The 15,334-nt window shown below is 41.0% G+C and overlaps 1 protein-coding gene across 4 annotated transcripts in view; it reads left to right on the top strand.

The window, feature by feature from the left end:
* CHD6 (chromodomain helicase DNA binding protein 6) overlaps positions 1 to 15,334 on the top strand; it is a 211,541-nt gene that overhangs the window by 129,951 nt on the left and 66,256 nt on the right. For all 4 annotated transcript variants that reach the window (XR_016387920.1, XM_022592389.3, XM_089896896.1 and 1 more), the window contains 3 exons: positions 170 to 425; positions 1,214 to 1,424; positions 11,560 to 11,755. Coding sequence is in view for 3 of the 4 variants with exons in the window: in XM_022592389.3 (XP_022448097.2) it covers positions 170 to 425; positions 1,214 to 1,424; positions 11,560 to 11,755 (663 nt within the window). In the remaining variant the exon portion in view is untranslated. The remainder of the gene's footprint in view (positions 1 to 169; positions 426 to 1,213; positions 1,425 to 11,559; positions 11,756 to 15,334) is intronic.

Raw genomic sequence — 15,334 nt, 5'->3', positions numbered from 1 at the left:
CCTATTATAAGCTCGTCATGTTCAGGGATCAGGCATGATCTTTCATTTAACCTGCTGCCACAGTACTATGATTCGATGCTCAAGAGATTGTAGTGAATGTTGGAATACCCCAGTAACGGTTATTGAATCGGGATTGGGGCAGGTGAACAGGTCTCATTTTCCTGGACAGGTGAAGAAACTGCAGTCTATCCTCAAACCAATGATGCTTCGGCGGCTGAAAGATGACGTGGAAAAGAACCTTGCTCCCAAACAAGAGACGATCATCGAAGTAGAGCTGACCAATATCCAGAAGAAGTACTACCGCGCCATCCTGGAGAAGAACTTTTCCTTCCTGACCAAGGGAGCCAATCAGCACAACATGCCCAATCTCATCAACACCATGATGGAGCTGAGGAAGTGCTGTAACCACCCCTACCTGATCAACGGTGAGTGGGGGACATGGGGCAGGCATCTTGATCGCCAACAGTCTAATGTTATCAAGTTCCCATGGAATGCCAGGGTGTGTATTCTGACCTTTTTACAGAGTATTAAACTGAGGTTCAAAGAGGTTGATGGGTCTGCCTAAGCAGTCTGGCCAGTGAGTGTACAGAGCCCTGTTTTGAGCCTACCTCTCCCAGTTCTCTGCCCATCAGAAGGTGGATATCAGTTGTCAGCCTGCTGTCCTTTGTGTACCTGCGGTCTAGTCTACACTTGCCACTTTGGTGCAAGGAGATGTGTTACTTCATTGAAAAAATGATCATGGTGCAATGAGATTAAAACTCTCTGCGGGGAATTTAACAGTTAACTGTACTGAGTAGAGAACGTGTTGGAAGTTTTTTTTTTTTATTTTACAATAAAACTTTTTATAAAATTTTAAATCAAAATATGGCTTGGATTTACTGATCCCAAGCTTTTATGGTACAAGAGGTATGTCTTTTTGTCAGCTTTCTCTGAAGGTTTCTTCACTTGCCTAAGTCAGCTTGGTATTTCAGATCCTTCCTCTCCTTGGTCGGACTTCCAAGGAAAGCAGAGCACCTGTGTTCTCTGCAGGACAGCCCTGCTGCCTGTAGAGCCCTCTGCTGAGGGCATGGGATGGACACACAGCATTGCCTCACTGGACTGTTGGTTTGGGACCTAAGAATTCATTTCATTTTTTTCTAGGCTCTGTCAAGCAGAGGGTAGCTATTACTCTTATAGTTTGTTCAGAGAATAGTTTTGTTCCATTCTTTTTCAGGGGCAGAGGAGAAAATTCTGGAGGACTTCCGGAAAACCCACAGCCCTGATGCCCCCGACTTTCAGCTGCAGGCCATGATTCAGGCAGCAGGGAAGCTGGTGCTGATTGATAAACTGCTCCCTAAGCTGATTGCTGGCGGCCACAAAGTACTCATCTTCTCCCAGATGGTGCGCTGTCTCGACATCCTGGAAGATTATCTCATCCAGAGAAGGTGAGCCTTGTGCCAAAGCTGTGCATCAAGCACTGCAAGCAGTTCCTTTTCTTTGGTGCCTTTTTGATTCATTCAAAAATTATGTTTTAACAAGAAAAAAGCATTAAAAAAGAGACATAAGAAATCTTCTCATAAAGATTGTCTAAAATTCAGAGTAGAATGTTATGACCCGTTTTAACTGTCTAGAGTGAATTTCCTAGCCTATGATGTGGAGCCCTTGCTTTGCTTAAAAAATAAATTTTACATGTTTATTTATATTCTCTTTAGTTGGAAGAAACAGTTCAGTTAGCATTACAGAAGGTTAAGAAAATAATGTTGTTGTTTTTTTCCCTTAATAATGATGAGAAAAATACACCCTGGACAGCATCACTATATCAAGTCGCTGAAAGGAGGGCACAAGCTGACAACTGCCAGAAAAAGAACTTGGGGGTGTTTTATGTCTTAGCAAACGCTCTAAAGTTTTATGATACACTCACTATGGCATCCCAACGTATTTTTTTGTTCATACTCCTGTAATTCCTTGAACCTAAGTTCCATTACTCATGCAGGTGAAAAGCCTGGGGTGTTATGTGGGTTGTTTGGAGTCTATATGAGTACTACATTTGTTACATTATACACTGTACCTTCCATTTCCAGTCATTGGGATACATCAATCATCCGAATGGCAAATGGATTTTTAAAATTTACTCTTAATCATAAAGACTTCTCCAGATCTTAGAAACTATTAGCCAAGGCATTGCTAGGTTTAAAGGACATCCTTATTTTTATATAGTCATCATAGCAAATCTCTGTTGTGTTAAATGTTCTGCTCCTTAAAGAGTCTGTTTGTCCTTATGACATGTAATTTATAGAAAAATATTAAAGGAAACGACCAATTTAACTATGGGGTGTGCTGACATTTAATATTACATAAATAATTCTCCAAAATCGGATTAGGCAATAAAAGAATTTCTCAGAGCCCTGTAGTGGAGATCTTTAGGTTAGGAATTCTTGAGACTTACATTGTTTTTTTCTTTGAAGAATATATTGAAACTAGAAAGCAGTTTCGTATTTTATAAATTCACTATATATGAATTACCAGAACACTTGCTTCTTATGTAAATATATTATCTCACTCTTCAGAATGTATGCAACTACTAGTTTGCAGTTTTTATTAAAGATCCCCCAAAATGAGTAATAGTGTAATAAACAGACTTTTGCTAAGTTCAGATGTCTTTATTTAGCTCCCTTATATGCTATTTTTCCTTATCATTTATTGGTTATTTTTGTTTTCAAATTGTCTAAAAATTACAGTTTTTCTTGAAAATAGGGACCTGTTATAATACCACCACCTGCTCGAAGTTTCCATTCACACTTGGGCGTTTATCTTTTTAGTCTTTTTTCCTTTGTGCATACATATATTTATTGTTGTTGATTTGTTTGAATTGGGATCGTATTTTACATTCTGCTTTGTAACTCACCTTTTTATTTAACATATTATGAACTTTTTTCTTTAATTCTTCTTCTACAACATAGTTTTGATGATCTGCATGATACTCTGTCTTATAGGTTGTTTTCAGTTTTTCAGCATTTTAAGGAACTCTGTGAATATCGTTTTGCATTCATTGTGAACGTTTCCAGTTGTTTCCTTAGAATACATTATGATGTATATTTTAAAAAGCATTTAATACATATTTCCAAAACACCCTCTAGAAAGACATTTTTACTGTGTCTTTTAATGGTGTATGAGAATGACTTTTTTTTCATACTCTGATCAGTACTGTTTTTGCATTTTAGTCTTTGCTGATTCAGTAAGCCAAAATTATGGTCTCTTGTTTTAATTTGTATTTCTGATTATTAATGACAGTTTCATATTTATTAGCTGTTTATATTTCTCTTTTTGTGCATTGCTTTATTCATGTTCTTTCTCCATTTTTTTGTTACTCTTTACCTTTTTGTTTATTAATTTATAAGAATGGCTTGTTTACTTAAGAATATGGTGCAGATACTTCCCCAGTGTTGTTCTTGACTTTTTCTTTATGGCTATGGGTTTTTGTTTGTTTATTTTATTCTTAGAAGTTTTAAATTTTATAATAGTCAAATCTCTCAGTCTTAAAACAGCTTTAAATAAACTTAAGTACTTATTTATGCTTAAATTAATATGCTTAAAAAGGCTTCCCCCACCTCTCAACTATGCAGTATTCTGAAGTATTTTCTTTTCACTCTCTTATGGCTTCTTTACCCCAGCTCTGCACCCAACAGGGTCTTCTGACTTTAATATCATCATTACTTTTCTCTTTTTGATTTAGTTTTTAAATTTTCTTCAAAGTTATACATGCACATAATTTAAAGAGCCAAATTATTCTATTAGACCTATGAAAAATAGCATTTCCTGATACCACCACATACCCCCAGTTTCCCCCCGCCTGAAGCATTTACTTTAAACTCCTTATGCTATTTCTTTTGGTATTTATAGCTATATCTCTAAGTAATGTTAGTAGTTGTAATTTTTTTTTTTCCGTTTTAAGTATTATCTGTTCTCACTATGGAAGATGAATATTTCCCTTCTTTCACTGCCCCTCGTAATTACCACATGTGCAACTCCTATCCTCTCATCTTCCCAACCTGCCATGCAATACTTTGGGTTAAATTAATATTCAGTGTTTATTATGATTTATGTAAATGCTGAGTTATAGCTCAGCCATGTAGCATGCTGTTTACTGTTTCTTTCTTGCACAATTTTTATTTTTCCCTGAAGCTAAAAATTATTTTTTATTCGGTGCATATTTTTAAATATACTTATTATAATTCAGCTCCAAAATTTACTCTGGTTGTCTACATCTCCTCTTGTTACGTTCAAGCACATCAGTTTCGTGTCTGAGCCGTCTCTCCCAGGACCTTCTGTCTTCTCCTCTCTGGGCAGTTACCCTTCCTGCCTAGTGCACAGTTGCCATCTGTGATCTCTCTTCCTTTATCACACTGACAAGTTTCTTTCCTTCCCTCTTGAGTCAAATCTTGTTGGTGGATCCCATGTACCTCTTTTGGGAGCTTCTGAGAAAGGGTGAATGATAAGTGAATTTGAGACTTTGTCAGAATGTTTTCAGTTTACTCTCATTCTTGAGCAGTAGTTTGGTTGAGTTTGAGGTACTAGGTCAGAAATCACTTTCCTACAGAATTTTGAAGATGTTAGTTCACTGTCTTCTAGCTTCCAGGATTGTTGAGAGGTTCACAGCCCTTCCAATTCCTGGTCTGTGTATGTGACATGTTTTTTCTGTTTAGAAGCTTTGATATACCCTCTTTGTCCCAGTCCTGTGAAATCTGACAATGAACTGGGTTTTGTATGGTGTCTGTTGAACTGGATGCTTTGTAGGTCTTTCCCATTTGAAATTATGTTCCTTCAGTTCTGGGGGATTTTCTTGTATTTTATCTTTCATTATTTCTTTCTGTTTTGTTTCCTCTTTGTGAAACTCCTGTTATTCATGTCAGACCTTCTGGTCTGATCACCTAATTTTCTCTTTTCTCTACTTTCCATCTCATTATATTTTGCTGTACCTCTGGTAGAATACCTTTATTCTGTCTTCCAACTTTAATCCCTAGATTTTCACTGTGTAATTATATTTTTAATTTCCTAGTTTTCTTCTGTAATTTTTCAGTCTTTATAGCACTCAGCTGGTTATCACACAGGTGCAGTGTTTTGTCATTCTGAGGTTAATGATGATAGATTTTTTACAATCTTCCTACAGTGTCTGTTTTCTCAAGTCAAATTTTTCTTTTTATGTCTCTGTCTTCCATAGTAGAATTCTGGGTTAGCTTTTTTTCCCCCTCCTTTCAGCACTTCGAAGTTACTCTATTGTGTTCTCACCCCCATGATTTCTGATGAGAAGTTTTATAGTCATTTAAGTGGCTGTTCCCCTGTATATAATGTATTGTTTCACCCTGACGACTAAGATTTTCTTTTAATTTTGGATCTGCAGCAGTTTGACTGATGTGTGAAATTCATCCTGTGCAGAGTTCACTGACCTTCTTAAATTTATAATGTAGATCTTTCATCAAGTTTGGAAAGCTTTAGGTCAGTAGTTCTTTGATTTCTCTTTTTTCCTTTTGCCCTATTTTCTTGTTGCTCTGTGAGACTCCAATTACCTGTATGTTTGACCTTTAGATATTGTCTCACAGGTCCATAGGCTCTGTTCTGTTTTTTTTTTTTTTTTCAGTCCTTTTTCTCTCTCTTGTTTTGTCTGTCTTCAAGTTCACTGACTCTTTTGTCTGTCATTTCCATCATGCTTATTAAGCCCATCCATTGCTTTCTTTATTTTAGAGATTCTATTTTAGTTCTAAGATTTCTATTTGTTTCTTAGTGTGATGTTTTGTTTCATTGCTGCAATTTCCTATCTTTTCATTCATTATATGTACATTTCTTTACTTCACTGAACATAATTATAAGAGCTGCTTTTAAAGTTCTTGTCTGTTAATTAAAACATCTTAGGTTTGATATCTGTTGTCTTTCCCTTTAAGAATGGGTCATGTTTCCCCTGGACATTGTGAATATTGTGTTGTGGAGATTCAGGATTCTGTTATATTGCTATGATGATGTTGATGGTTTTTATTTGGAGGCAGTTAAGTAGGTGAGTCTCAAAATGCAAATGCTGTCAGCGTCTCTGGTAGGTAGCAGCTCCAATCTCAGCTCAGACTACTTTCAGTCTGCCCCAAGCATGTGTGGGTCAGAGGTCCACCAGAGACTTAGAAAGAGTTTATACCCGGTGTGTGGGGTTCACCATCTCTGTCTCTTTACTTTCTGGCAGCCCCCTCTCACCCTCTGGCAGTCCTGGTTGCCCCAGACTCCTTCTCTTGCTGCCTCTGGTCAGAAAGATAGTGGCTTCTCATCAAGATTTATAGCTGCCCTGCACCTTTGCCATAACTCCGGCTTCTGTCTGGCCAAAACCACAATTTCCTGTTTCTCTCCAAAATCTGCCTGCTTTCCTTAACCCTCTGGTGCCCTCAGATAGGTTTTTCTGTTCATTTGTTTTGTTTTTGTATTTTGCCCAGATTTTGTGGTTGTTGTTTACTGGAGGATTGATGTGTTAAGACCTTGCCCCTCCTCACCAGAAGCAAAGCCTCAAAGGTCAGAGGCTTTCCTCAGATGTCTGGTTTTGGCTGCCAGATGGTAGGCACTATCCAGAGATTAGAAGCTCTGGGCATGTGGGCCAGCTTCTTGGCTACCTTATTCTCCATCTGTGAACACTGTCCGTCTAGCTGGACCATTTCATCAGGGAGCCTCCAGTGTCAGTGCTTTGGGATGTTTTTCTTCCTCTCTCCTGTCCAGAGGGTGGGAACTTGATTGAACTGGGAGCTGACTGTGGGGAAGGGGTGGAGAGAGGTAGGGAGGTCTCAAGATCTCTGCTTCTCTTCCCTTTTTTAGTATGGTACCTCTGCCTTTAACTGTGTGGTGTCTCCTAAGGTAGAGGGAGGTACAGATCTTTTTTATCCTCTCAGCACTGGGGTGGGTGATGGATAGGCTAACAGATACTTCAACAGATATTCAACCAGTTAGTTCCCTTGTTTTTAGACTTTCTGTATCTCCACTTTCAGGGATACCTGGTGCCACCAATGCCTGATCCCTTTGGATATTCTGCCATATTGAATTAGGTTATTTCTCACCTGGGATTCTGCTTTCTTCAAATCAATTATCACTTGGTTTACTTTCCAAGTCCCAGAACTTTCTCCTGTTCTGTTTGTAGGTTTTTTTGGGGGGAAGGCATTATTATGCATTTTTTTAAAAATCCCTTTCCCTATCATTTTTCTAGACATTTGAGGAGATAAAAGAATTAAATGTACATGATAACTCATAATTTTAATTGGACTTCTTTGATTTATTTTATTTTTTATATTTCAGTCTTCAGTCCTTCTACAATTTTGGTAGAGGGCATATAATGGGGGTCTAATCTAATTTATTCCCAAATATTTTTGATTGTTTGTTTATTAAATAGTCCATCTTTTCCCCCATTCATATAAGACAGTATGCATAAAATATATTGAGATGTTTGCTGGGTGTGTATGTAACCTTTCTATTCTTTTTTTTTTTTTTTGCTGTACACGGGCCTCTCACTGTTGTGGCCTCTCCCGTTGCGGAGTACAGGCTCTGGGCTCACGGGCCCAGCTGCTCCGCAGCATGTGGGATCTTCCCAGACTGGGGCACGAACCCATGTCCCCTGCATCGGCAGGCAGACTCTCAACCACTGTGCCACCAGGGAAGCCCCCTTTCTATCTTTTGACCAATATTTCTATTCCTTTGCTCATATATTATTACAGATAAACTTCAGAATTGTTCAGAATTATTCTTTTCTTTTTTTATATATTTATTTATTTATTTTTGGCTGCATTGGATCTTCGTTGCTGTGTGCAGGCTTTCTCTAATTGTGGTGAGCGAGGGCTACTCTTCGTTGTGGTGTGCGGGCTTCTCATTGCGGTGGCTTCTCTTGTTGCAGAGCACAGGCTCTAGGTGCGCCGGCTTCAGTAGTTGTGGTGTGTGGGCTTCAGTTGCTATGGCTCGCAGGCTCTAGGGCGCAGGCTCAGTAGTTGTGGCACACGGGCTTAGTTGCTCCGTGGCATGTGGGATCTTCCCAGACCAGGGTGCGAACCCGTGTCCCCTGCCTTGGCAGGCAGATTCTTAACCACTGCGCCACCAGGGAAGTCCCCAGAATTATTATTTTTTAATATATCCCTGACTACTCCAGTCCTCACTACAGAAAAAAAAAATTATATATTTACATATCTGTATTTATCTATGTGTACCTATATCCATTTGTTGGGATTTTGATTGGCTTTTACACACGTAGTAGGGTAGAATTGACGTCTTTGCAAAATTGAAGAACATGATATTCACTGCACTTACTCAGGTCTTCTGTATACACCGTTGATTTGGTAAATATTTATAAGGTACCAACCTTGTGCTGAGACCTCTATAGGTGTTAGGGACATGGTGACCAAACCGACATGACCCCTATTGCCAACTCCTGCTTATTTCTTATTAAGGTTAATTGTAAGTATTTTATATGTTTATGGCAGTCATGAACGGCAGGTTTTTGTGTGTTTTTTTCACTCTTTATGTTCCCCAGCTGGTTATTGCTGGGAGATGAGGTTGTTCATTTCCCTTCAGGCCTTCTGAGGTAAACATTTCCTGTTGTGCCAAAAACGTGTCATTTCCACCACCACCACCACCACCACCACCACCACCACTCCCACCCCCCGAGTACCCAGAGGTTTTCCAGAGTGCCACCTGCTTCTTGTTGATATCTGACAGCGACTCAGAATTACAGTTTGATCGACCACATCAGCTCCTAGGGATTTTGTTCAGAATGCAGTTGACACAAAGGGTTAATTGCTGCACTGATGTCTGGTGCGAAAATTTAATGATGTCTGATTTCCTTATTCAGATTTACTAGCCCTCAAGATTTCCTTTGTTCTTGAGCCTCGTTGTCACGCCAGCTGTCAGTTTGGTTTTGTTCCCATTTAATTTCATGCCGTGCTCATACAGGGGTGAGGACATGGCCAAAGGATCTGGCTCAGGAGTGAGGGGAGTGAGGAACAATTTAATTGAACTCTCAAATCACTGGCTTTTTATTTTAGTTTTGTGTTCTTCGAGAGCAGTCCCTCAAAACTGAGTGATAGAAATGAGAATTAACGTTCCAATCATCCTGCCCAATTTCTAAAACTGTGTTCTATCATAGATGGCCAAACACTATCCAATTTTATGGGAATTTCTTTCCCTAGGTGATTGCCGAGCTATATCATCTCTATTTATTGGTTTCTCCTCCTCCTTAACAGTATGCTTATTCCCCGCCTCACTCAGATCCGTGGGGCATCTGGCTCCTCTCTGATGGTTTAGGGGTGTCTTGTCAAAGAACATTGAGTCCTGTGTGCCTGCAGCACTAATTCTTCACATGTGTGATGGTGGGGTAGTGGCAGCTATCATTTAATTGAATCTGAACCCTGTCTTATGACTCCAAATCCTGTGCCTCTTCCACTGCATCACATACGTGGCCAAACGTACGAGTAACTCGGTTCAGTTCCTAGGCGCATTGATTCATCGCAGTCATTTTGGATATCTGTAGTTTCTCTTCTTAACCTTCCGATAGAGTTACAGGTTTTCTAAGTTCACCAGAGTCTCTTACTTACCTTTATTTTTCTCTTTTAAGTTTTTAGGGAAATCTTCCTACTGCATTGAAATATAGGGTACCATGTGAAGGCCATACAGCAAACTGGTTAAGAGTGTGGACTTTTGAGTCAAATGGATCTCACTTACCAGCTAGGTGACTAAGCAAGTTATTTCGCTTGTGAGGCTATTGGTGGTGGTGGTGGTGGTGGTTTTTGTTCTTGGTGTTTTCTCAAGTGTAAAATGGGGAACTACCTCACAGGATTATTGCCAGAAGTAAATGTGATGATGCATATAAAGCATGCATCACATATCGCAGTGCCTGGCACAGAGCTTGGCACTTAGGAGCTTACTGCTAATATTGTTGCTGTGGCTGGTATTAATAAAGATGATAATTTTATCTGACTGCTTCATAGTTGTGTAGAATTCAACCTATGACCCTTAGCTTTTAGCTTAGGACAAAATCTTCTTAGTCTGCCTTCATGACAATCCTGTAACCACCACTGCTTTTATTTGCTACTGTAGTCTCATGTATTATTCTTAAGTTTATTGCATTAAAAAAGAAGAAGAAAGGAAAAATCTGCACCTGTAATTCCAGATATGGGTGCACTCTAGCTTTGTAAAAAGAAGACAGTCTTTTTGGACTTGGGTCTTTGCTTTGTACGTGTCCCTTCTGAGCCTAAATTGGTCTGCTTTCTCTACCTGTATTTCCTTGGGTGATTTCTCACGTGGATTTTCCTTTTACTCAAGGAAGTCAGGATTATGTTGCCCAATTTAGTTATTTAGAGCCACTCCCCGCCAGGGTCATCTACCCCTAGAGGATCTATCCTTAGTCTCTTACCAATTGTTTATCTGAATTTTTAGAGATCTGATTTCCCAGATTCTGGGCTGCTGAGAAGGTTTTTGTCAGGATTCATGTTCTTGACTATCGTGGGGTCTAGGATGTCATCCTTTTCTCACATGGTTCCTATTACATATACTTTACCAACCAGTTCTTGCCTGTTGGTCAAAATTGGGCCCAGGGTAGCATCCCCCTATTAATTTGTTCACTGTCAAGGGGTAAATAAGAAATAAATAAGACTAAGCAGCTCTCCAGATTGGTGCTGTGTTTTAATTCTGTGCTGATTACATGACCTCCATCATAAACAAACCACCTTTGTTTTCTAATTGGATGGACAGATGCTAATAGGCTCCCATAGCAGTTTCATTTCCTACTCTCTTTCCTTTTACCTTCTCCTCACCATTCTTTCCACCCTTAATTCTTAACTTTCTACACAGGTATATGCCTTCTTAATGATATTCAGCTTTGCTTCCTCACTTTATTTTCCTCTAAAAATTCTCCTGGCTTCTTTCCAACCTGACACAGCTCAGAAACCTTTCCTGTGATTTCTTCCTACTTGCTTGGCAATGTGCTGCCCAGAAGACCTTGGTTTCAGCTACAAACCTGGAGGCTTTGCTTTCTACCTCTGAAGCTTTGAGGAACTGTTAGGATAGAAATGACCAACCCAGACATAAAAAGACTGCCTGTCCATCCAGTCTGCTTCCCATTTTCAGTCCATCCAAAAGCAGATGGAGCCTGATTCGAGCTCTGATTCCGTGTTACGAGTTCTACTGAAAGTAGATGGTTGAGGCTTTTATTTGCTTTTCCTGGTCTTATGATTAGATTCAGTGCAAGAAAATTGGGAAACACTTGAGAGTAAGTTTGCCTGGGCAGTGGGGATTGATATTTTATGTTTACAGTTCCTCTAGTCCTCCGTAGTTTGGCTGGTTTTTTGTTTTGATTTGGTTTTCGTTTGTTTTGAGAGAGGGGGACATATTGCAGTGCAGTTTTAGGCGTCTGCCCTGCTGCATATGTAGAGGGGGGATTCCTTTTAGACCTCTGACATTAGGTCCATATTTAGAAGTGACGGGTTTAAGGCCGTTAGTCAACAGCTTCCTGCGTTGTTTCTTGTTCTCCACTGAAGTCATGATTAACACCTGGGCTTTCGTTCGTTTGGGTCCCCTCAGATACACCTATGAGCGAATTGATGGGCGAGTACGGGGAAACCTGCGCCAGGCAGCCATCGACCGGTTCTGTAAGCCAGACTCAGACCGCTTTGTCTTTCTTCTGTGCACCCGAGCGGGAGGCCTGGGGATCAATCTCACAGCTGCCGATACCTGCATCATATTTGATTCAGACTGGAACCCACAAAATGACTTGCAGGTAACCGTTAGGATGATTGCTGTTTGCCTTAGCTGTCCCTGAATCCAAGAACATCATGACAGGGCCCGGCTTAGCTATAGAGAGTGTCTGCCATGCTCCATGCTATTGCTATGGCTTCGGCCAGATGGCAGGCTTAGGGCCTCGGTCAGGGTACAATTGAATAAAAAGTAAATGTCGAGCCTTCCCACGAATCCAAGTGGTTCTTTCCTTTTACTACAAATCAAATGGTATTTCACAGTGGTAGCCTCCAAATGTAGATTGGAACTACTATTTATCATCAGACATAAAGAAAGATACGAAGCTTGACTAATTCTCTAATTCTTGACATACGGATTGATTCTGGCGTTTTCACTCACTTTGTTTGTTAGGCGGTCATATGTCGTATACAGTACATGAGATTACCCAGAGGGCTAGGAAACTTCCCTGGTGTGGCAGGGGTGACTGAGGCTTCCCCAGTAGCTCATTTGCTCTCCAGTGAATGCAGCATAGTAGGGATGATGTGGGCCCAGTTAAGTGTATCTGCAGATTAAATTTGCTCGTTTTAACCAAACTGAATAATGGTGGCTTAAAAAGATTATGGCAAAGATTGGAGCTAATACATTTTAAAAGCAAGTGTAAACAAGCAAATGACAGAGCTAACACTTCTGGTTCAGAATTCCTCATCAACCCCGTGTGAAAGTAAAAACAATGACGTTCTAGCCAGATTGCACAATAAGTCAGTCCAAAAGATTCTAACTTGTCAAGAAGGCTATTTTAGATGACAGTTTTACATCCATTATCATTAACAACAAACTTCATCCTGAGTGTGTATTGGATCTTGGGACATCTGCTGATACTCAGAGTGTGAGTGTGTGGCTCAGAGAGCGGTGGGGACCTCAAAACCTTTTTCATGATACAGGTGATTGATAAGAGAAGTTTGAAGGCTGCTGTTTCACAAAACTGAGGAGGTGCCCTAGGGGATACTGCCGGGAAGGGATGCAGAGAAAAGGAGCTAAGGTGATGGGTATCTGGGCTTCTTCTCTACCTACCATGTCACACAGAGTCATTCTGCTTTGTCTTTTTCATTTAACGAGTTTCAAAATAACATTTTGTTTGAAGAAAACAATCTACTAGTTGAAAAACCAGTGCTCTAAATTATTATGTTGGTGACAGCTGGGTAAAACGCAGGAAAAAAATCATTGTAAAACAAATTCTGGGGCACTGTGTTCAACATCCAACTTGAAACATCAGTGGCTATGACCAGCTCACCATCAGGCCTTTCTGCTGGTGACGGGATATTTCAGTCAAAGATGACTTGCTAGATATGACGAATAACCAATTTTTTTTTTCTCAAATAACCAATTTTTAAAGGAGTTAACATAGTCAATGCCACAGTAATACCCATCAGTAGAAACTGTTCAATCAGGTCACCAGCAAGAACCCAATTAGGATAGTGATGTAGATCGGGGGTGGGAAACTATTGCCGGCGGGCTAGCCGCCTGCTCTTAAAATAGTTTCCTTGGGATATAACCACACCCATTTGTACACCTGTTATCTCTGGGTGCTTTCATGTTACAGTGGCAGGGTTGAGTATTGCAACAGAGACCTCATAGCCCACAACGTCTAAAATATTTACTATTATAGAAGATGTTTGCCAACCCTGAGACAGATGGTTCCTTAAGTAGTAAGTTCTTGACCCCTGTAAAGTTCTGTGCTCCTTTGCAGTGCTCACCTGACTGTGAGGCTCGGAACCTGGGCCAGTGACGGTATGAGAAACGGGTGGCCATTTGGAGGCCATGTTAGCTGGGCACGCCTGAAGGACTTTCAGGAGAAAAACTGAAAGCATAGGGCATTTAGAGACAGGTCACTGTCAGAGGCAAAGATTTTGGAATCATCATGCTTCACCTAGTGAAGTCTAGACATTGAAGGTGAAATGCCAAGAAATGGAAAAAGCAAGAACGAGAATGTCCAGGCCTGAAGGAGAAGGTAAAGTCCTCTGAGGTGATTGATTTGTCTGTGTACCAGCCAGATGGGGTGGGTGGCGCTGTCCAGAATTAGGGTCTGGGGAGAAGGTAGCAACTTTGGAATGGCCATTTTTAATGGCCCCTGCTGGGGGAGTAGCAGGAGATGAATAAAGGAATAGCAGTAAAGTCCAAACTGAAATTGGATAGTGTGAGAGTTCTGTATGCCAAGTCAGTTTCTGAACTTCTAACGCTCAACCTCAGTGGAGAAACAAAGACCGTGAACATTCGGGCGACTTAGCCAGGAGTGGAGAACACTTGTAGAAGAACGTAGCAGAAGGTAAATGAGTGACGGTGTCAATGAACAGCCCCGGGTCCACGTTAGAGTTAGAATTCCTCAACTTGTGGTCTTCCAGACTGGCTGCTTTTTTGGTTATTTTTATTTACAGCTTGGTAACCAAGAGGAAACCCTCCTTTATTTTCGAGATGTCTGACCAGACTAGGTAGGAATGAAAGAATTGGCAAGAATAGAGTAATTTTCGGGCAGGGAATTGGGTCTGTGGTTATTGGGGAGTGGGATTGGTGGGCTGTTCTGAGTTGCCCCCAGAGACGGAGCTAGGTTCTCGGCTTGCTTGGCATGGGGAGGAGAGCACGAGAGCTGGAGACTACCCCCCGAATGGTGCGCACTCAGCACACTCTCCCTGGCATTTGCCCTTCACCCACGTGCTGTGAATGTGATGCAGAAGACAGAGTCTGGAGAGCAGGGTGCTGAGACCATCATGTGGTTCACAGGACTGCAGCTAAATCAGCTGTGAAAATCAGCGAAATGCATTCCTATCCCTAACAGAGCAGAAAACTCAACCAGGCGGCTCCCTGGTGCTGTCCTTGCTAGGAAGTTAGGTCATGTTAACTTGCACACAGTCGTTCACACATATGCACGTATTCTGATACTTTTTGTAAATGAGTGAAAGCTTTCAGTCATCTTTAGTTCTTCATGGTTATTGAAGAACCACAATTCCGACTCTGATACAAGATGATCGTATTTCCTTTAGAAATGGGCTTGGCATAGAACATTCATCTGTGAGTGGATTGAAGCACATGCTACCTGATGTAAACATCAGGGCCACGAAAAGAGAGTCCCATTATGAGCGTGGTCTTACCCTCTACCCTAGTGGAATTTTAGCATAGCTCCGGAGGTCAAGTTCAGATGGTAGAACATGTAAGTGTTCACTCTGGTCTCTAACAGCCTGGACAGATGTGGTGCAGTCCGTGCTTATCCGGAGTCGGGACAACATGGGGAAGCAGTGACAGTGCCAGGACACTGCTTCTTGACCCCTAGGCAGACCCCCTCCGAGCCTTGATAGGGAAGCCAACCTGCTTAGCGGGAGGCTGGGCTCAGCCCAGTCCCTGAGGCAGGCCTGCAGACAAGCCAGCTTCCATGGCTGTGGAACAGAGCTGCACTGTCTGAAAACTCAGCTAGAAGTCAGAGAGCAGAGTTACCTTTTCTGGTGCTTTTTTGTTATTATTAAAAGTTCATTCATTCAGCCTTCTGGTCTTTTTGCTGGGGTTTCCTGTGCTTTGGGGGTAGAGTTAGAGGCTTAAGACTTGCTAGAGAAATATGTATGTTTTTAAAGCCTAG

The sequence above is a fragment of the Delphinapterus leucas genome, chromosome 15, assembly GCF_059928025.1.
Source record: "Delphinapterus leucas isolate spDelLeu-1000000601 "Yukka" chromosome 15, BTC_Dleu_Yukka2, whole genome shotgun sequence".
NCBI classification, from domain to species: domain Eukaryota; kingdom Metazoa; phylum Chordata; class Mammalia; order Artiodactyla; family Monodontidae; genus Delphinapterus; species Delphinapterus leucas.
This window is presented reverse-complemented; position numbering and strand designations above follow the sequence as displayed.